At 42.7% G+C, this 23,449-nt stretch overlaps 1 protein-coding gene across 1 annotated transcript in view; it reads left to right on the forward strand.

Annotated features, from left to right (window-relative positions):
• Positions 1–3,318: 3,318 nt before the first annotated feature.
• The window catches only part of necab3 (N-terminal EF-hand calcium binding protein 3), a gene marked incomplete at its 5' end in the record, with an annotated part of 84,085 nt that continues 63,954 nt past the window's right edge, over positions 3,319–23,449 (forward strand). The window contains 2 exons of the mRNA XM_079510417.1: positions 3,319–3,429; positions 14,434–14,458. Coding sequence (XP_079366543.1) covers positions 3,319–3,429; positions 14,434–14,458 — 136 coding nt within the window. The remainder of the gene's footprint in view (positions 3,430–14,433; positions 14,459–23,449) is intronic.

A 23,449-nucleotide genomic window follows, 5' to 3' on the forward strand; every position in this document is an offset into this window, starting at 1 on the left:
GGAACAATAGTGCCTTACGTATTGCAATTGCAAATAAATACAAAATAAACGGGATACATTTTTAATGGCAGTGGCACTGGTATTTGAATGGCACTGTATACGGTATATTGTTCTCTCCGCTACCATGTCCATAAGAACCAATCACAGATGGAGAAGGAGGAGGAGGAGGAGATTATTCTAGGCACAGTATCTTCTGCGTGGCGCACAAAGTTACTGAGCATCTTCATCATTCCTTGTCTTGAATCCTCCACTGACTGACTCCACTGCATCATCATCTGATCCTCTTCTTACAACACCTGCTGGTTGTTTTTTGTCGTCTATAAGGTCAACACTGACAACACCAAGAGAAGACAAATCAGCAGCAGTTATTCTGGAAAAGGTGTTTTTTTTTGGCGGACATAATTGAAAGACAAGATGCTCGCCTGCACGGAGATGATTACCATGTGCCTCCAGTCCGCGAAACAGAAGCACCTGCTCAGTGCTCAGCAGCAGCAGCCGCTGCAGAGCGCCACAGTGCACGGGCTGCCCATATTTCATGACGTGAGTGCATATTATTATCTCACTCTAAATATAATCTTTTACAGTCAGTCTCTTCTGAACTGAAGCCTGAAGGGAACTGGTGCTTTCTTTTTATATATAAATATGAATTATGCAGACAATCATCCTAGATATTGTTGTCGTTGTGTCGTACGTGGGACTCGTGTGAGTGTGTGTGTGTGTGTGTGTGTGTGTGTGTGTGTGCGTGTGTGTGTGTGTGTGTGTGTGCGTGCGTGCGTGCGTGCTCGCACATGTACACTAGTATGTGACGAGTGAGTAGTGAAGGAACTTAAGACATCTGCCGCCCCTGCATGATAAAGTAAGTTCTCACAGCTGGACAGAATTTGGAAAGCAGATTTTGTCTGCTGCCCACCTACTTGCAAAAGACACACACGCACAGTCGTGCATGCACATTGCACACACACACACACACACACACACACACACACACACACACACACACACACGCACGCACGCACGCGCGCGCGCGCACACCGCACGCACACGCACACATGTCACCTCCCGTCTGTCCCAATATGAAGGCCTGAAGTAGAACTACAGTATAGTAGAACTAGTACAAACTATATAGTATAGTGTTTGGAGATTGGACCTGTGAGTCTAGTCCCCGAGGAGCAATTTACTTTGAACAGCAGTAAAATACAGTAAAACATACAACATAGACTTGCATACAGATACAGTGCACATATAAATACACATACTTTAAGGGGCACGGTGGCACAGTCGGTAGTGCCGTCGCCTCACAGCTAGAAGGTCCTGGGTTCGATTCCCGCTGGGGACGCTGGCGCTGGGGGGCGTGTTCCCTCCTCCGTGTCATCAGTGCCCATACCCGAGGCGGGGTTGGTGAAAGGGCCTTTCTCTAAACTGCCTCCCCCTGGCCAGCCGGGGCACCTGATGGAGGGGAAAGGAACTGGTCGGAATAACGTGTTCCTTCCACGCGCTACAAAGCAGCTTGGACTCCTCATGCATAGAAAGGAAGCATGAGGTCAGTCTGCTGCCCCCCCAGGTTGGCAGAGGAAGTGTAGCGCCCAGGATTACATTAGATAATTGACACTGGGTGAAAAAATGGGTTGCAAAATCGTGGGATAAAAAAATAAATACACATCCTTGATTAACAAGATTGGGAGTATAATAAAAACAACGGTCACCAGTCCTAGAGAATTACAGACTTTGGCTTTTCTAATGAGGTGGTTGATTTACAAGTAACTAGCTACCAGAAGAACGTACTGGTAGCTATAGTTACCATTCCATTGATGAATGGCACAGATACAACAACAAGTAATTTCATTGTTTGTTTTTTGGATGCAGGGTAGAATAGCGTTCTGCTCTGCAAGCAGCTAGTCTGTCCAATTTAAAACGAACGTCAATTGCTGATGGAATAAAGTACTTCATGTATCTGTTAATGACACTTCTAGGGTGCCAGAGAGAGCCTCCATCCCAAAAGGATAGTTACTCATCCATCAATGATCAGATCCTCATCCTCAGTGGTTCAGCGGCGCCCAAACGTTTGAGCTTGAGACCCAAAAGAGAAATAGCATGTCTCCCCGGCAAGGACGTGCAGAGTGTTGGAGAGGCAGGGGCTGAAATACCATAAGAGGGCACTTTTGGACAAAAATAGCTGATCTACGAGCTTGTAGATCAGCTATTTTCGGGGCGCAACCCAGCACTCTTTATCTACTGGAGATGCGGGTGGACGACTTGGATGGATTTCGAAACAAATTTGTTCAACACAAAATGCTGCATTCCAAGTTCAGGAGACTTCTGGTATGGCATGGAAAGGAAAGGAGTGGCGTTTTGCATTTCTTTCACCATAGTAAATGCTGCGTTCATGGTCTGGAGAGGGCAGTCTCTCAGTTGTTTTACAGAAGGGTAAAAGGGCAGGGGCTGAAGCCCCCTTTGATGTCTATGTGTGCACGTCCCTGCTCCCCGGGAACCTAAACTATACTGAAAATAGGCAAAATCTAAGCTCACGACGACACGTACAACAACCTTTTCTTTTAGATTTTATATTTTGAAAATCTTTTGAAATCATTTGAAAACATTCCTAGGAAATGAAAAAAAGGGATATTTACCTTTTAAAAAAATGGGGTCTGTTGTTAGTGTTGTATGAAATGTATGATAATGTCAGGAAAGACGTTGATATGGTATATATACACTGCTCTAGTTAGGTTAGTTCTGTTTGTATTCTCAAACTGGATTAGTTACTCTTACTCATCCATCAGCATAGCCTCTAGCTGCGTTAACGATGTGTCAGAGCCTCTTTGACTGTCTTCTCTCTGCTCCCTCTCATGCATTGCATAGGGTCCAATTATAAGGACATGTCATGTAGCATATTGTCACTGTACTAATGCACATATTCCACCATATACAGTAGATCCAGTAGCAAATACTGCCTGAGGCAGTCTGTGTGTGTGTGTGTGTGTGTGTGTGTGTGTGTGTGTGTGTGTGTGTGTGTGTGTGTGTGTGTGTGTGTGTGTGTGTGTGCATGGCAGTCTGCCTGACAATTTAGTTGTCAACCTTCTTGTGCTGCTTTTCCAGACACATTCAAAAGCAGTCACCTCCACCATCTACACGCACGCACACACACATGCACGCACGCACGCACGCACGCGCACACACACACACACACACACACACACACACACACACACACACACACACACACACACACACACACACACAGGCAACACCAAGAGAAGACAAATCAGCAGCAGTTATTCTGGAAAAGGTGTTTTTTTTTGGCGGACATAATTGAAAGACAAGATGCTCGCCTGCACGGAGATGATTACCATGTGCCTCCAGTCCGCGAAACAGAAGCACCTGCTCCGCGCTCAGCAGCAGCAGCCGCTGCAGAGCGCCACAGTGCACGGTCAAGTCAGAAAAAGTCCAATTATTTTCAAGCCAAGACACAATATTTTAGTGTATTTCTAGAAACAACAGACTATGTCCTGTCCACTGAAATCTCCTGTACATAAAATACCCTTTCCCAGGTCTTGATTCTGTACATGCATATTCCGTTACAATTTAGGCATTTAGCAGACGCTCAGAGCGATTTACAGTAAAGCAAGAACAAAAAACATGGTAATATCATCAAATAGATATTACATATTACAAATACATGTTTGTTTCTTAAGCCTAGTTCAGACCAAAGATTTGTAATGATACAAAATAATTTTAAGCCCGGTTTATACTATTTTACAAGCTCACAATGCATATTTGGTGTGCCACACCATCAGACATACAACGGAGCATAAATTAAACATTAACATTCTGAAGAAAAATCATAGCTGTTACCCTTTAACACATTCTGGGCGGGAAACCCTTTTGATGTTTTAAGCATTATGTTATTCTTTAGCTATTGAAAAATAGCAGATCTACAAGCATCATAGTGCAGCACCGAGTGCCGCGCTACGAGCTTGTAGGTCTGCTATTTTTGAAAAATCGTGAAAATGTGGCGCAAATATTTGAATATAGACGAATTCAGAAACGGGTCTCATGGTCGCAGCTTACGTATTTCCTGTAGGCGGAGCCGACATAGCTGCGGGGTAAATCCGCACATCTTCTACTACAGTGAACTGTAGAGTCTAGAGTGACTGATGTTAGTCTGCCTCAAACGTTACCTGCTTTTTACTAACACTAACATTACAAAGATGCCCAGAACATCGGGATGAAGCTGTGTAGTTTATGGCTGCTCCAACAGTAGTGGCAACATTCAACATTCTTTCTGTTTTATGAACACAAGGCTGCTGTACTTTATACCTCATACTTTAAATGCTTAGTATGAGGTATAAAGTACAGCAGCCTTGTGTTCATAAAACAGAAAGATTGGGTATTGGGTAAGACTGACGTTATGTATCTTTCAGGACCTTTCACTGTTTCGTCTCAACCATTACTCTATGGCTCTGCTCTCAGCCACCGCGGTGGATATTTTGACATTACAGGATTTAGAAGACATTTGTAGAATCGTCTAAGGTCTAAATGGGTTAAATTGCCTCACTGCTCATAAGCATCAGATATTTTTGTATAATATCTTTTGTTTTGGCGAAGGAAAAATAAGTCTTGCAGTTCCATGTGATATATTATGCGATCAGTAATACATGAGGAAATGCTATAGGAAGCCTTCCTATAGCATCTCCTTGTTTATTTTAGTGCATGCTATATTTATTGGAAAGAGTCCTTTCCAGAAACTGGGTTAGGTTTTTTAAAGATTGGCTTATGGGGAGACTGAAATGGCACCCGCTGGGCCAAAATTATTCTGCAGAGACAGCAAAATGTTGTTTTGTATTGAACTGTCCTGCCATAAGTCACACAGCTGTAAACTAAGATATGGAGTACATCTGCACACACTTTGAAAAATCACACTGAAGTGAGGGCACATGGGCGTCCACTATATTTATATTGGCCAAATGATGTCTCACGTTGTTAAAGGGAAACTTCACCCTTTTTGCAAAAAAATATATGTTAATGACATTTAGAAGATTTAGAACACTTTCCTGGGGGTCTTTATGTGTGTAATATTATGTGGTTTTAGATATTTTAGATTTTAGCAGTAAGCCCAGTGTCTCTGATGTCATGGACGGTCATCGACACTGGGCTCACTTACTTCCTGGACTACATGTTGTCTCAGTAAGACAGCCCTCCCCCTATCCACAAGGAGGAGCAGTGCACCGGAGCATTATGGGAATTGTAGTCCAGGAAGGAAGTGAGCCCAGAGTCGATGACATCAGAGACACTGGGCTCACTAGTAAATTCTAAAATATCTAAAAACCACATATTACACACATACTCTAAAGACCCCCAGGAAATGATATTTGTCAGGTGAAAGAAGCGCTGTTTTTTGTATTTAGTAACGAACGCTCTACTCAACCGGCCGGTCTCAATCATAACTTTACGTTACATAACATTGGGTGTCTCTAAAGATTTCTGTTACCTGTTTCCTGTTACCTGTTTCCTGTTCATGTGACCTGAGTAACCAATACATGACAGCAGCATGTGTGGCAGCCAATCAGGACTAGGTCCTTAGTATGACTCATGTATGTCTAGGTGCTGCCAGACTTACTAAAGAGCCGCGCACGTTCTCGGCTGTGCGCAGCTTCTTTTTCCGGGTTTTTAGACAGCTGGTGGGTGGAAATTAAGCTCCACCCCCGCGGACGACTTGCGCGACGGCCAGATTCCCGGAAACGCTCTCCTTTGCACAAGTCGTCCGCGGAGGTGGAGCTTAATTTCCATCCACCAGCTGTCTAAAAACTCGGAAAATAAGCTGCGGACAGCGTAAGATGTGCGCGGCTGTCGGCCGTTTTGCGCTTAGGTGTGGAAACACTGACTACCTGTCTTCTACATTTCATGAGCTTTCACTCGTCAGGTTTCACCTGACAAAAAGCCCATAGACTTTGCTGCCATATGACGTAATTTTCAAAAGCCATGCATGGAGTCCAAGGAAGGATGCGTTCGACAGATCACTGGTTCTCACCTTGGGGTCCAGCAGGAACCCCCAGAGGTCCTTCAGGGGATTCCATGGGGTCCCTGGCTGAATGACTGATAGTTAGGAACCAAAGAAACCTTTACACAGGTCTGTAACTCGGAGAGTACATGCAATTTGTACACTCTTAGCTTTAAATTATACGGGTTTTTACAGTGTACTGTTGATTGGGGGCCTTGAAGTATATTTACTACAAAGGAGAGAGACTGTATGGTACAGACATAATGTACTGTACCATAAAAACACTCAGGCAAAAATACGGAGAAGTTCTGCAGACAGATAGATGGATGAAGAAGCACAGGCAAGCAGATGAAAGTTCTTCCGGAGTTCCATTTATTTTCAGAGAGTACAAGACATCATTCACAGCCATGGGCCTAGGCCACCCGCCTCACGGCGTGTGAGCCACTGACTAACACATATAGACATTGCCTACTGCATACTAATATACTGGTGGGTATTTGAAATTAAAATGTTTGAGAATCACTGCACTATTATGACACTGCCAGCACTTTAATGAGAGCGGCTGAATACGTTATAGTTGTTGCCTCATGGCTTGATTGACCAGAATGCCCCGCCAAAAAGGGAAATAACAAATAATAAGCTTTGTCAGATGAGCCTTCTCCGCAGCCCACACAATATGTTAAGCTTCTTAGCTTGTATTGTTGAGATCGTAAAATTAATTTGGATCCAATTTTGAGAATCGCTGATCCATGATCCACCACTGTGGGTTGAATGTTATTGTCTCTAAAAGCTTAAGCTTTGCTAGTGAGTGACACATCATCATGAGATATCGATCCAGAGAATTACCGTAGAATGCCTTGCTCAGATAAAAAAATGCTGTAAATGATGCATTATTATCTCCTGACACCAGAGAGCCAAAAGTTACCTGTTACCTGTTTCCTGTGACCTGAGTAACCAATACATGACTGCAGCGTGTGTGGCGCGTGTGTTAAAGGCGTAGTGAAACGCCTATTTCTACCCTATAATGTTTTCAGATACATTTTTAGCGTGATGATTAAGTTGAAACCGAGTAATACACTCTCTGGATGTTATCTTGAATGGGAATAAAAACGGAAGATGTCTGTAATCAGTAGCAGCTGTGCAGCCTGTGCTGGACGGATGCGGAGATATGGGGAATTAAACTGGTGAGCTTCATTTTTATTGGCTTTTATCGATGTTGGCCTCGACACGTCATCACGCAGCACGTTTTCGTTTTCAGGAAGTAATAATTTATGGACTTTTGATATAAAAACACACAAAAATGAGAATTTTCACATTTTTTTTGGCATCCATTGTTAGGTATGCCCATATGATGACCATGGATATGGTCTAAAAGTGTGAAAAACGTATTTTTCATTTCACTACACCTTTAAGCTTCTTAGCTTGTATTGTTGAGATCGTAAAATTCATTTGGATCCAATTTTGAGAATCGCTGATCCATGATCCACCACTGGCGGGTTGAATTTTATTGTCTCTAAAAGCTTAAGCTTTGCTAGTGACACTTCATCATGAGATATCGATCCAGAGATAAATACTGCGCACACTAAAATGGCTCTGCCCACATTTCACTGCGACATGTTGTGACTCTGAGGTTGTACTCTTTTCAGTGCACAAAATAATGCACAACCAAGTATATAATTAGAAGACATAGGGCTCCATCTTGCGCCACCCTTATCCCTAAACTTATTTGCCATTTTTTACTATTTTGAAAATCATTTTAAAATAGTTCAACTAGCCGATCTACATCTACATGTTGTGAGCTTGTAGATCAGCTATTTGAACTATTTTAAAAGGTTTTTTAAAATAGTAAAAAATGGCAAATAAGTTTAGGGATACGGGTTAAGGGGTGGCGCAAGATACTGTATAGCCCATGGTCTAATTTCCGTTTGTTTGTGGATGAGTCCCTTGTTGCAGCATGAGACTGTACAGCCAGGTTGACGTACTCTACAAACATGCATGAGTTTCTTCCATGTGGAAGATAAGATAACAAGCGAAAGCCTTTACAAACCCCCTTTCTTAGTATATTGATCCAAGTAGCTGCAGTGTAGATTAGAAACAGGGAGAGGAATGTACTGTACAAGCTGCAGCAGCCCACGCTAATAGAGGATGAGGCCTTTAGTGTCTCAAAAAGGAGAAAGTTCAGGTCAGGAACAGGAACAATTCAGGTCAGGTCAGGAACAATTTGTGTTTGTGGTGAGGGTGGTCAAATCATTTCTTCCATTGTTCTTGTTCTCTCTCTCTCTCTCTCTCTCTCTAGACGTTGATTAGCATCTACATATACAGTAGAGTAGACCGTCTATATATAGACAGCTAAAAAAAAACGTTCATTTTTAGACCACTTATAACCCATTTTTAGATGGCCATTTAGACGTATTTTAGACGTCTAATAGCCTGCAAAATGCTCAGAAGAGGAGGAAAACAAACATTTCCATATGAAATTAATTATTGATCTGTGCATTAATAAAAAGGAAAATAAAATGACACTGTTGGCAGAGATAGTGGAGTGGATGAATGTTGTTCACAAGCTTCATAATTTACCGTAGAATGCCTTACCCAGATTAAAAAATCCCTGTGAAGATCCATCAGTATCAGTTAAGCCTCCGAGGTGAGTATACAGTATCTCACTGTCGCAACATCTGCCAACGTGACATCAGAATAGCAGCGCTCTGGGAAGCAGGAGGACTGACCTTTTCGGAGCTTGCTGTAAATGATGCATTATTATCTCCTGACACCAGAGAGCCAAAAGACGCAGACAGCTATGCCAGGGAGTGACTTTTAGCTCTACCTGTAATGGATTGTGATGTTTGGTAGGAGTCCAGATGAGCAAAAAAGTGTATACTGTGCCTAGGGAGAGAGAGAGGTATTGATGAAGATGGAATAATGACAAAGGACAGGAGTCAGGGAATCATTTGTGATTTAGTTGTATAAAGAGTTTGCTGCTCACACCGTTTTAAAAGCTTTTAAAACAGAGCGGACAAAAAATGAAATGTTTCGGCCTCACTGGCCTTCGTCAGGTATCTATCTAATTACCTGACGAAGGCCAGTGAGACCGAAACGTTGTATTTTTTGTCTGCTCTGTTTACTGATATACCATTAGCAGTTGGCATGCTAGTTTTACTCTTCTGGTCTCTTGTCTGGAGTGGACTGAATAATCAACTAGAAAGGTGCACTCAGTAGAGCACAAGGCATGCCATAGTAATACCTCTCTCAATCTTTCTCTCTGACTTTTAAGACAGCTCGCACTGTGAAAGAGTAGCATGGCATGTGATTACCAGTTAGTTGTACATCATCTCTACTATCTTTCTTCGTTCTCCTACCCGGCCGGTCTCACCCAAACACGGTGAAATAGCACGGAATTGCAATGCCGTACATAATAATAATAATAATAATATCTCAAACTTATATAGCGCTTTTCTGAGTACCCAAAGACGCTTTACATGGGGTGGCTTTACAGAGGTAACAACAAAATAAAACAACTTTATTAGAAAAAGGAAAAACACTAAAAGCTAAAAAAAACATTAAAAAGAAAGACAGTGAGAGGGGTTAGCTAGGGAAGGCAATGTTGAAGAGGTGGGTCTTGAGGGCGGTTTTGAAATTTTGGAGGGTGGGGGCATCTCTGAGTGCCTTAGGGAGGGCGTTCCACAGGGTTGGGGCAGCAAAGGCAAAAGCTCTGTCACCCCACGTACAGAGTTTGGTTTTGGGGACGTCGAGGAGGTTTGCGTCACCAGACCTGAGGGAGCGGGAGGGGGCATGACGTTTGAGGAGGTCACAGAGGTATGGGGGAGCCAGGTTGTTTAGTGCTTTGTAGGTGGTCAGGAGTGTTTTGAAGTGGATTCTTTGTTTAACCGGTAGCCAGTGAAGGTCACGGAGGACTGGTGTAATATGATCTCTGGAACGGGTATTGGTGAGTAGACGGGCGGCTGAGTTGTGAACATATTGCAGTTTATTGAGGACTTTGGAGGTGGTGCCGTAGAGGATACTGTTGCAGTAATCAAGGCGGGATGTGATGAAGCCGTGGATTAGTGTTTCAGCTGCGGAAAATTACAGAGAGGGTCGGAGACGGGCAATGTTCTTGAGGTGGAAGAAGGCGGTTTTGGTGACTTGGTTAACATGGGGGAGGAATGAAAGGGTGGGGTCAAAAATGATGCCAAGGTTGCGGATGCGGGTGGAGGGTGTAACAGTGGATCCGTCAATGTTTAATGAAAAATCTTGGGTGGAATTGGTGAGGGAGTTGGGACCGATGATAATGATTTCCGATTTATTGCAATTGAGTTTGAGAAAGTTATTTTGCATCCATGTTTTTATGTCTGTGAGGCAGGCAGTGAGAGTGGAGTGGGTGGTTGGGGTGATGGCTTTGGTGGAGAGGTACAGCTGTGTACTGCCTAGAAAACCCACAAATCCGTACATATGACACTGAAATCCTCCCCCTAGACAACGATGGAGGGGCGCCGTCTTCACCGAACTTGAGCCACAGGCCGAGCCGCAAGTTGCCGTGCCAAGCGTTGCAAAGTTTCCGACTCAGCCGTTCGTGTTGTAACCCAACATGGACAGAATGTCAAACCCAAACCCACCCAGCCACGGTGAAATAGCACTTCCGTACTAGTGAAAGCCACGCCTCCGTCCGTCGTGTAATAAGTACGGATTTTTGCGTTTTCTGTACAGAATTGCAATTCCGTGCTATTTCGTCATAATATGGGGTTGCTTTCTCATATGCATTTATTCAGCCTCAGACATGAATCTTGTTAATTGGGATCTTTGGGGTACGGTACATTGTCAAGTAGGCTACACGTTACTACAAATGTGGGCGTAAATATAGATATATATACACATATATACATATTTATTTAAAATCCTGCATTGCAAAACAGGGACTGATGGACACCCAAAAGAATACTTAGGACCAGCCCATCTGAAACTTAACTAATAACAGCAACAACAAGGAAACACAACTTTTCAGTTTGGGTGTTTGGGAGACAATGAGCTGCTGGCCACAGGTCCTCTTATATAGCCTGCAACTAATCAAGAACAGCTGACACAGGGTGTGGCAGCCAGAACTCTCCGGTGATTGACAGGTGAGGCACTTTAGACCAGCAGAGGTCAGCAAAGCCACAGGCACTACAACAGAACAAAGTAAAGACAAAATTTCACAAAACGGCAATTTTCATTGGCTCATAAAACCTTCATTTTTTCACTTAAGTACAAACGTACTATACATTCCCATGTCCGTGCAGGGAGACCCTGTTGTTGTTGTTGATGATGATGATGTGTGTCATGTGTCATGTGTATTTTGTTTATTAGAAAGAATACAAAACTAGAAACAAATCGCTGCAAGCAGCGATAAGACTGCATGCATGCAAAATGCATGCATTTTAATTGATTTTGATGCATTATAATTGATTTTCATATAATTCAAAATGGCGGGTGATCTAAAGGTCAGAGGTCAAAAGTAAGAGCACGTTACTTGTTCGGCACGAGGAGGCGCATATGTGTGTCAAGGTTTCATTGCTGACGGTCAAACGGTTCATGAGCTATGCGTGGTCAAAGTTTGCATTTTCAATATAGCGCCACCCTTTGGCCAATGGTTGTGGGCTTCGCATCCTCACCGTTTGGCATGGCCCTCTATCATATCTCCAAATTTCGCGAAAACCGACTGCACGGTTCAGCCAGAACTGCTATTTTTGGCAGAAGAAAAAAAACTACAAAAACAATAAAGGACCAAGTCCTTTCAGGACTGCTTGGTCCTTTAAAAAGAGCAATGGCTCGCACATATCTTTGTGCCAGCAAAATGAAACAAAAAACACATTTTATCCTGTATGCCAGTCTCCACACTGGGAATGACAATTTTCTTTAGGAGAAAGTGCTTTGGTCTTTCATCTCCTCTCTTAGTTAATTGGTCACTGGCACAGTGGCACTGCAGACCTGATGGTTTGGTTTCAGCCTCCATTTGCAGCAACAACATGACAGGCTGACAGCGTTGGCATATTGAATATAAGACTGTATTTGGAAAACGTTTGAATTATACCGACTTGAGAACAAATCATCCAATTCACCCTTTGTCAAGTCCCGCCCGTGGTTGTGCCCCACTTCGCACCCATTGATTGCCGTTTCGTGGTTGGACAAAAATCCTCTCTCCATCCACTACCATTGAAATAACATGTTTTTCAGTTGCTTCATATTGATATTCTGTGCACTCAATTCTTATTTTAAACTTGGTGTCAGTAAAAAGGAACATCACAGGTGCATCATGTTGTTTGTTTTTAGTTTTTTCCCCAAAAGATGTTTTAGCAAATTCAACATAAACAAGGCGGAAACAGGGCGGAACAAGGCAGAAAGAGCCTGCTGGTTAAGCTGCATTCATACTCCAGTTTGTGGTGATAGCTTATCACCGCGGTGTAGTTTTTTAAGGGTTAGAGAACTACAACATTACGCCATACGTGATAGGTGAAGGTGATAACTTATCACCTAAAACTGGAGTATGCATGAGCCAGTCAGTCAGGGACCAATCAGAAGGCTGACAAAGGGTGAATTCCAACAATTTTTACAATTTACAATTTAGGCATTTAGCAGACACGCTTTATCCAAATCGACTTGCAGTAAACAAGGTAATATAGTGTAGTAGTGCCTCAGTGATCTAGGATCATAGGTAAACCAAGAACCTAGCATCAGTCTAAGTAAAAAAATAGTATTAATCTGTACATTGAAACTATACATAGCATGCCAGGTCAAAAAACAAAAAAACAAGAAATGATCACACAGTGATATTTGTCAGGTGAAAGAAGCGCTGCAGGTTTCTTTATTTAGTAACGAACGCTCCTCTCACCCGGCCGGTCTCAATCATAACATTGCGTTACATAACATTGCGTGTCTCTAAAGATTTCTGTTACCAGCTTCCTGTTACCTGTTTCCTGGTCATGTGACCTGAGTAACCAATACATGATGACAGCAGTGCGTGTTGCAGCCAATCGTGACTAGGTCCTCAGTATGACTCATGTATGACTAGGGCTTCTACATTTCATGAGCTTTCACTGGTCAGGTTTCACCTGACAAAAAACATGCTATCTCTGCTGTCGGGAGGAAACCTCATAACTCCAAAATGTTCATTTTTCAGGAAATGAAAAATATAAAGTTTTCAGGAAATTAAGAAAACCTTGTATTTTTTAAAACAAAGCAATACAGCCTCATCAAAGTTGGTGTTGTAACTTTATATATTGTCAATTACTTCCATGAGAGGGGGAGAGGTGGTGGAGTTAGTTGCTTTAGCAGACATTTTGAGGGTCCAATGTAGTTAAGAGGTTTTGTCCAAAGCACTTTTTACTACGTTCCATTGGTTCAAAAACCTCAAAAATGGAGTTATGAGGTTTCCTCCCGACAGCAACGAGTTTATGCTAGCTCTCACATAAACAAAGGGGGTGAAAACATTGATCTTCTGACAGACATACAAATGCAGCAATGGCCTATAGGATATAAATGACCTGTCCTCCATATCCATAACATAACGAGTGGGGCTGCACACATAGGCAGACACTGCAAGGTACCAACCAGCACATCGGGAGCAATTTGGGGTTCAGTGTCTTGCCCAAGGACACTTCGACATGTAGACAGGAGGAGCCGGGATTCGAACCGCCGACCCATGGATCATTGGACGACCTGCTCTACCTCCTGAGCCACAGTCGCCCTGTGTGTGTGTGTGTGTGTGTGTGTGTGTGTGTGTGTGTGTGTGTGTGTGTGTGTGTGTGTGTGTGTGTGTGTGTGTGTGTGTGTGTGTGTGTGTGTGTGTGTGTGTGTGTGTGTGTGTGTGTGTGTGTGTGTGTGTGTGTGTGTGTGTGTGTGTGTGTGTGTGTGTGTGTGTCAGTGTGTGTGTGTGTGTGTGTTTACATGGCTGTCATGTTGGAAACAGCAGTAAATCAAGCGGGGCGCAGCCGTGCAGCTGCATGGTGCTCAGAGGGTTTGATTAGGCATCGGGTCTGTTATAGAGCGGAGCGGTCATTATCAAGAAATAACTCACCGCTGAATTCAGCGATTGACCAATCAGAATCAAGCATTCAACCAAGCCATGTAATAAAGAATAGATACTGTACATGGCTGAATGCATTATACTGGATGCTTTTGCTGAGAATCATTTAGCTTTGATTTATTGTTACATACCTGCTACAGTCTAGTTCAGGGCTAATTGCTCTGTGAGCATTAACATCATAATTACAGTATATGACTCTGCATGAGGAAAAGTATTCTTGTATTATAATTAAATTGTTTTATAGTTCAAGTTTCTAATGACTTTTTTTTTATATTAATTGCCATGATTTTAATTACCTGGACCTGCTTATTGCCCTGAGATAATCAATGATATCTTGCCTACAACCCCCGAAACCAATCTTCTCTCACTTTTCTTTCCCCTCCAGATTTTTCGCAGAGCAGACAAAAATGGTAAGTACAATGACATGACATGCTTGTTGATGATGAATCTGTCACGCCTGTCACGGTGTGACAGGTGTGTGTGCGCGTGCGTGCGTGGTGTTGTACTGTCTATGATGCCACCATATGAGACTAGTCCTGAGCACCGTTGTGTGAACGAATATGGCTATTAGAGATGCTGCTGAGTGACATTCTTGCTGTATTATGATTCCAAGACATGTATGTCATAGGCTTGTGATTGTAACATAATTGCCCCCATAATGTTTGTGCCCTTGTGCATTTCCCTTTGTGTGGACATAAATACATTCTTAAAATGTGTGTGTGTGTGTGTGTGTGTGTGCGTGCGTGCGTGCGTGCGTGCGTGCGTGCGTGCGTGCGCCTCATACAAATAATAGCTGGGCAGAGCAAGATAACGTGTTTCCATAATAAACAGCTTCCAAATGCTGCTCCTCTTCTCTCTCCATGATCCAACAAGCTCCTCTGCTAATTGTCTCCACATGGGGAGAGAGTATGTTTTGCACTCCGTCCGTCAGTCCGTCCGTCCGTGTGTGTGTGTGTGTGTGTCCGTCCGTCTGTGAAAAGCTAATCTCCGGCACCGTTAACCCGGTCGATGTCAAATTTTCCACACACACTCCCTGGATGCCAACGATGAACCTCTGCTCCAGAATTTCCAGAACGGCCTGTTATAGCGCCACCAGGAGGCCGCTTTGTGCAAAACAACCTACAGATTTTGTCCAAACATCACGCAAATTGTTACACAGTCTCTCTACAGCCATTCAACGAAACCGGTCTTTCAGATTTCTCAGACTCCATCCTGATTGGCTAAGATTGGCTTCCAAAGTTTGCAGGAGTGCTCAGTTTCAAACAAAATGCTGCAAATCATGGACACATCGTGTGATTTCCGTGAAATTGTGCACGCACATTCCCACTAGGCCGAGGAAGAAATGCCACGTGAACATTTTCAACTCAGCCTCATGGTGGCGCTATAACTTGCCGAAAAGTGTTTTTACCTCTAACTGCACGGATCTGTGGATAACTTTGTATGCCAACTCCCTAGAGGCCAAGGAAAAACCTTTGCCTGGAATTTTTCACATCTGCTCTTTATAGTGCCACCAGGAGGCCGACATATGTAAAACACATTTTCTAATATTACTCCTTCAGATTTTATCCAAATTTCACGCAAATCGGTACACATGCACTCCATAGTCATGTGATCAAGACGCGTTTGTTTGATTTCTCATAATCCACCTTCATTGCCTACGATTGGCTTCTAAACCTTTCAGGAGTAGCCCGCTTTGTACCCGTTTTGTACAAATTGCCACAATTACTCAACGCAGCGTCCGATTGTGGTGAAACTGTGCATGCATATTCCCACTAGGCTGAGGAAGAAATGCCACTTGACAGTTTTCAAATCAGCCTCATGGTGGCGCTACAACAGGCCAAGCCGCGTCACACACACACACACACACACACACACACACACACACACACACACACACACACACACACACACACACACACACAACATCCTCCTGGTGGAGACCTGTGCCCAGAAGGGCACTTTTTCTAGTTTAATATGATGCTGTACTGTACTGTACTGTACTGTACTGTACTGTACTGTACTGTACTGTACTGTACTGTACTGGAAAAATACAAAGTTTGTGGCACTCCATCTTTAACTTAAGTTACTTTGGAGATTTTGCTTTGAAGATTTTGCCGGCAGCCACTGAAAGGCAAGAGCTGTCAAGATGTTTGGTGTCAAGGTGGTTATGACGTAGCCTGTGAGGATCCAGCCTGATTTTTCCTTCACTTTGTTACTACTGAGTAGTGAAGTGACAGAAACATAATAATAATCCAATGTATCCAGGCTGGATCCCCTGTAGCTGCTACCATGGCCCACTGATGGCAGTTTGGCACCTGATTATTTAATTTGATATTGCATTGAGATAAGTGGTTCCCCTGTCACAGGGCATTTTCAACCACAGCAGCAGCTGAGGGAATGCATGGTAAGAGTCATTTATGAACTGCGGTGGTGGAAACAATTGTTTTACTTAAGTAAAAGTACCAATACTGCAATGTAGAACTACGTTGTTACAAGTAAAAGTACGGAATTGAAAATGTACTTGAGTAAAAGTACAAAAGTATTGGCATCAAAATGTACTTAAAGTACTAAAAGTAAAAGTACTCATATTGCAGAATGTCCCATTTCACAAGCTCCTCTTTGTCCATAGTTTAGACAAAGAGGAGCTGATTGAGGTGAAAATGAATTGTGTCCGTAACTTACTTTTAATAGGATACTATAATATAAGATAATATAAGATAAGATATGATATGATATGGTTATACAAATTGCACACCTGTACCTTGTGAAGTAATGATGGGATTAGTTTTAGAAAGTTTATATGAGCCAATAAAGCCTCCGACCAAAAACAGGTCCCAAACATTTCCATCACAGAGCTGGTATAGATCAGCTATTTTAGTTATATTGTTGACCATTCTTGGAAACATTTATAATATTTACGAAATAAATTCTAATAAAATTAATTCTAAATAAAATTGTCACATACAAATACTGTACTTTCTTTTTTTTTGAATGATAACTAACTGCTATTATGCGTAATCAGTCTGACAGCCAACTTTGCGTTTTTGAAAACTATGTAGGCTAGGATATATACACCCACCACAGTTCATCAGTGGTGGAAAGTAACTTAGTACTTTTACTAACTAAGTACAGTACTATCAAGCAATTTTGAGGTATTTGTACTTTACTTGAGTATTTCCAATTTCCAGTACTTGTACTTCTACTCCACTACATCTCAGAGCCAAAATGTTTACTTTTACACCACTACAAGTATTTGAAAAAGTTACTAGTTACTTTGGCGATTTTAATTTTACATACATTAACCACTCCAACCCTATACATTAGACTATTTGAAAATAGCCGATCTACAAGCTCACAATGATAGATCGGCTATTTTCAAAAGATTTTGTACACATTTTGAACTTGTGAAATGGGACATTCTGCAATATGAGTACTTTTACTTTTAGTACTTTAAGTACATTTTGATGCCAATACTTTTGTACTTTTACTCAAGTACATTTTCAATTCCGTACTTTTACTTGTAACAACGTAGTTCTACATTGCAGTATTGGTACTTTTACTTACTTACTAAAACAATTGAGTACTTTTTTCCACCACCGCAGTTCATAAATGACTCTTACCATATACATTCCCTCAGCTGCTGCTGTGGTTGAAAATGCCCTGTAACAGGGGAACCACTTATCTCAATGCAATATCAAATTAAATAATCAGGTGCCAAACTGCCATCAGCGGGCCATGGTAGCAGCTACAGGGGATCCAGCCTGGATACATTGGATTATTATTATGTTTCTGTCACTTCACTACTCAGTAGTAACAAAGTGAAGAAAAAATAATAATTCTCGGAACGTAGTGAATCAGGCTGGATCCTCACAGGCTACGTCATAACAGCTCTTGCCTTTCAGTGGCTGCCGGCAAAATCTTCAAAGCAAAATCTTCAAAGTAACTAGTAGTTAAAGATGGAGTGCCAGTTTTTCATGTGTCTATGAGGTGACAGTACTTCATTAGACACTCTGGAGTCGTTTTTATGTGCAATGGTGTATTAACTTTGTATTTAGGGTTTCTTCCTGGAGGCTGAACCCTTGACAGTCAAACGGGCCAATGAAATAAACAGTAGTATAGTGACATCACACTATTAGCCCCTCCCCTAACCCCTCCCCCTTTATCAAACAACTACAGCTGTGGGTGCGGCTTCAGTTCAGGTGGCTCACCACCCATCACCACCCACCAGGCAAACCAGGCATACTTAATGAACTGGTAGGCGTGTCCACATAAAAGCATGATTTTAACAAATACTGTACACTTTTTGGAAGTTCTTCCACCTCATATTATAATAATACCTGATGATCATGTTTTAGGGTGGAAAAAATCGTGGCACTCCATCTTTAAAGTTTCCAAATAATTGTAGTGGTAAAAGTAAAATTATTGAAAATTGGAAATACTCACGTAGAAAAATAATGAAAAAATCTAAATTGTACTTAAGTACAGTACTTGAGTAAATGCACTTACTGTATTACTTACTTTACACCACTGCCACAGAGGGTGTCAAGTGAAGCGAGTGAGAGGTACTGTTAATTATTAGCCTACAGTAATAAACTCCACAGGGATAATCATGCAGCATATATCAAGTAAAGAAAAGAGAGACTATAGTATAAACATATCAGAGTATGTCCTCTCCCGAGGAATATTGTTGTATAATAGTACAGTAGATAGATGAGATGGAGCTCAGCACTAATAAGCTGTTGTGATGTACAGAGAAGGATATATACAGTGTTACAGTATAATATGAACACCAGGGTACACTCTGGGTGAAGAAAACATGAAAAATAGATGTGTCCTATGAAACATAGATAAAAGCTGTGATACCATATTTATTAATTCACTTTCTTTCGCGGATGGAGGTCGTGTACAAAAGATAAATGCAAGTTACCATTTGAACCAGGGGGTTCTCAAAGTGGGGTCCAGGCAGAGCCAGCCCGACGTACAGGTAAAACAGTTTTCTGCTTAGGGAGCCAGCGTGCGTGCGTGCGTGCGTGCGTGCGTGCGTGCGTGCGTGCGTGCGTGCGTGCGTGCGTGCGTGCGTGCGTGCGTGCGTGCGTGTGCTTAGATACAATCCTGTTATGACTCACTATATCTGTCTCTTCGGCTTACAATATTGTATGGTAATACATGTGTATACAAGCCCTTCCTTGGATTGAGATTGTACATTTGGTGAAAATATGAGTTCACAATGTGTCACAATCCAACATGCTGTGAGCTTGTAGATAAGCTATTTGTGTAGAGCTTTTTCGTTGGCGAAAGGGCCTTTCTGTGTGCATGTTCTCCCCGTGTCCCCTAGGGTAGGTACCCTCACAAAAAACATGCAGTAATCCTGGTCTCTAAAGTTTAGAGACCAGGATTACTGCATGTTTTTTGGTTGGGAAACACTGCTCTAAACTGCCTCCCCCTGGTCAGCCAGAGCGCCTGATGGAGGGGAATGGAACTGGTTGGAATAACATGTTCTTTCCGTACGCTATATGTCCTACCGGGGGAAACTTCCCCCTGTCAGGTGATAAGAAGCGGCCTGCTCATTCCTCAGGCATTGAAGGAGGCATGAGTTCAGTCCGGGGCTCTCCCCAGGTTGGCAGAAGGAGAGTAGCGCTCAGGATTACAGCTTAGGCATTGGCACCAGGTGAAAAAAAATGGGTTACAAAATTGTGGGATCAAATTTTAGAGGAAAAAAAGAGAGAGCTTTTAGATTTGACGAAAACATTTGTTAGAGGTAAACACAATAAAAAGAAAGAGGAAGAAAAAAGGAAGGGACAAATATAGACCCCTGCGGGACCCCGGTTAGCAAAGTGCATAGGGTGATTAAAGGACCCTAGACCAGGGGTTCTCAACGTTTTTGGCCGGGGACCCCCGGAAATGCTTTGGCAACGTCTCGGGACCCCCACCCTGCCCCCTCCCAACCCCCAATATAAATTGACTGCTACAATAACCTTAATAATAATACACCATAAATAAATACTGAAACCATATATAATCATTTGGGAAGGTGTATGCATGTACTATGTGTACCATGTAAACTCTTAATTTTCGATTTTCCATCCATTTAGTTGGGAAAAAAATAAAATAAAATAAACTTTTTTTTTTTTTTTTTTTTTTTTTTTGGGGACCCCCCAAAATAATTTGGCGACCCCCCGAGGGGTCGCGACCCACGGGTTGAGAACCCCTGCCCTAGACGATCATGCAAATGGCTTCATTTTTTAGATGTCTGGGACAAGATGGCCAGCATTGTAATACTGTATACTGTACTTTCTGAACGGGAACCCCTTTTGGTGTTTTAAGCATTATGTTCTACTTTAGCTATCTAAAAATAGCAGACCTACAAGCTCATAGCGCGGCACTGAGTGCCGCGCTATGAGCTTGTAGGTCTGCTATTTTTGAATAATCTTTGAATATATATATTCTTTCAGAGCGAACGTTTTAAGTCAAATCTTCTTGCTTCTGGTGAGGAGGTCCCTGGAAGAATATATTTTCAAATGGGGGTTGGCGGCCAATTACATATATTTTTGGGGGTCCTTGACATGAAAATGTTGACATAGAAACATAGGGTTTTTCAGAAAACTGTCAGGATGTAGAATCTTTTCTCAGGTCTAAATGGGTTAAGCAATCTCCAAAATGGTAAAGATAATGACTACCTCCAAAACAAAGGGCGCCGGCCGGACAGCCAATGAGCATGCACCGCCAGAACTATCTGCTGCACGTGAAAAATGTCAGATAAAGCTTAGTCTCTCGAGACAGACTGTTGACTCCGTCAATAAAAAGGGCACTGTTTTTCCCTTCTTTTTGAGTGGTGTAAACCACTCCTACGACTGGCTTTGTTAGTTTACGTGTCTGTCTGTCTGTCTGTCTGTCTGTCTGTCTGTCTGTCTGTTCGTACCAAAAAATTTGCATGGTTGCTACGGTCACTCAGTTCACACAGGTGTGATTTCATTACGTCAGACATTACGTCAGACCACAGCTGATCAGGCTATATAAGACCTTCACACCACTCAGTACACACGGGTGTGATTTCTGAGTGGTGTAAACCACTCCTACAACTGGCTTTGTTAGTTTACGTGTCTGTCTGTCCGTCTGTTCGTACCAAAAAATGAGCATGGTTGATGCTGATTGGTTGATGCTGATTTAATTACGTCAGACCACAGCTGATCAGTCTATATAAGACCTTACACCACTCAGTTCACACAGGTGTGATTTTTTTTTAACGATGGGTTCTCAGATTGGATAAACAAGACGCTGACGGGCCCTGAGTAAACAACAGCTGAGCGAGCATGAAGAGAGGTAGTGAACTAAGTATATATAGGACACAAAGTGGGACACACTCTTCATATCTCTCCCAATAGGTCAGTCCCTTTGCTGCCCGAGAAGAATCTCAGTTCTTCTAAGTGGTTTATAAATTCCCAAGGACTAGCTCACAAAGGCTTCAGAAGGTCTTAGAATTACTGAGAGCATCCAGTCCAATCTCCTCACAGTGGGCTCTCAGGCTCTTCGTGAAAGCCTGGCTGAGCACTATGTCGTCTATGCTTTTAAACTTTACTGATGCTGGTATATTCTTAGTATGTTTCAGCCTCATAGCCTAATAATGGACATTGTTAGTGCGTGCGTGCGTGCGTGCGTGCGTGCGTGCGTGTGGCCTAGTTCTATGTTTGGACTTCAATTTCGGATACCTGGTTGCTTGCTTCTCTCGCTGAATCTGGCAACACGCACGGCTGCACATTAGCTGAGTTTATGTTGTGGTCCATATAGACTCCATACCTCACAGGCAGCTACTAGGAGACACTGGGGATGGTTTATGTTGTGGTCCATAGACTCCATACCTCAGTCCTCACAGGCAGCTAGAGGAGACAGGGGATGGTTTATGTTGTGGTCCATACAGACTCCATACCTCACAGGCAGCTATAGAGGAGACACTGGGGATGGTTTTCAGGGTCCAAACATCCAAGAGAATTTTCCCAACACCATTCCCTGCTCTGACACACGGTGCCTAAACTGCTGTGTTGTGTAAGCTATCTTAATCATTGCAGTCAGCCTCAGCCCGGAGCATCTCTGGGGAAGAACAGATAGTATTATTCTTAATCGACAAAGTGTCGTGTAGTGTGCAATTGTTGTTATATTTTGTTATTGTATTGCTATTCTTGCTGCAATGTTGAGGAGCTGTACACCAAAGAATGTTACTCTCGCAGTATATGGGATGTAACGATAAATAAGACACTTGAAGTTTTCTTCTATGTTTTTGAGACCACGTACTGCTCCTGCAGTTAACCCAAAACAAAGGACGAAGAAAGGCGCAATAGTTTCCCTCATGCTTTAATTTTCAGACTCAGAGAAATGTGCATTTTTGTGACAGTCAAACATCCCCTTCTGGTCAACTGTGTGAAAGGTTAATCTGTACCTACTTCCCCCCAATTGTTGTGCAAATTCATTCAGAACTGCATGCTCCAGACATACTGGAGATGGATTGCACAGGTAGACAGGCAGACAGGCAGGCAGGCAGGCAGGCAGGCAGACAGACAGGCAGACAGGCAGGCAGGCAGACAGGCAGACAGGCATACTGGGAGGGAGGGAGGACAATATAACATCAATGGTGGAGGTAACAAGAGAGCAACCATTTATGAAAAAACACACAGAAATAGACAGGCGTGTCTCCTGAGATGGACGCAGGGAGAAATCTATCAGGCTTCTATAGAACTATACTGGAAGTAGTTGAAGTTACAGTCGTGAACACAATAATGTCTCACAAATAGCAGGCAGCATGATAACAATAACTTTTCACGATGTACATCAATGCAATAGATTGATCAATTAAGCACACTGAGAGGCCCAGACTAACGTGTTCTTTTTTGGTTGTCCGCAGCGCTTTTCATGAATAATAAGGTTAACCCAGATCCGTCAGTCAAAGCAAAGCAAAACTCCCAGAAGTCATCATTAGTCCCCTCCAAGGAGACCAAGGAAGGGCAAAAATTCAACTGGTGGTCAGCTTGACACCTTCAACATGGGACAAGGCTTTCCAAATGCATGCCTCTGAGGGGATAGCCTGGGAGGCATAGCATTTTCGGGTTTCTGAACCGATCGTGAGCGGAAAGAACATACGTCATCTTGTAGTCACTGGTTTATAGTCATCAGACCGGAACCTCCTTCCGCGACCAGAATTACCCAATTATCAATTCAAGGGCATCATCATTTTAGGGCGTACCCGATAAAAGCATTGATGCGGCGTATGAATCCGACAAGTTTCTTCAAGTACAGTGAGGCCATCGATATTGTCCTTTTCTTTTTTCTGAGGTTTGCGTGATCTGCGCAAAAGGACAGTTAACCCATTTTGGGCGGGAACCCCTTTTGGTGTTTTAAACATTATGTTATAA

Source organism: Electrona antarctica (assembly GCF_951216825.1).
Source record: "Electrona antarctica genome assembly, chromosome: 9".
In the NCBI taxonomy this organism is placed as follows: Eukaryota; Metazoa; Chordata; class Actinopteri; order Myctophiformes; family Myctophidae; genus Electrona; species Electrona antarctica.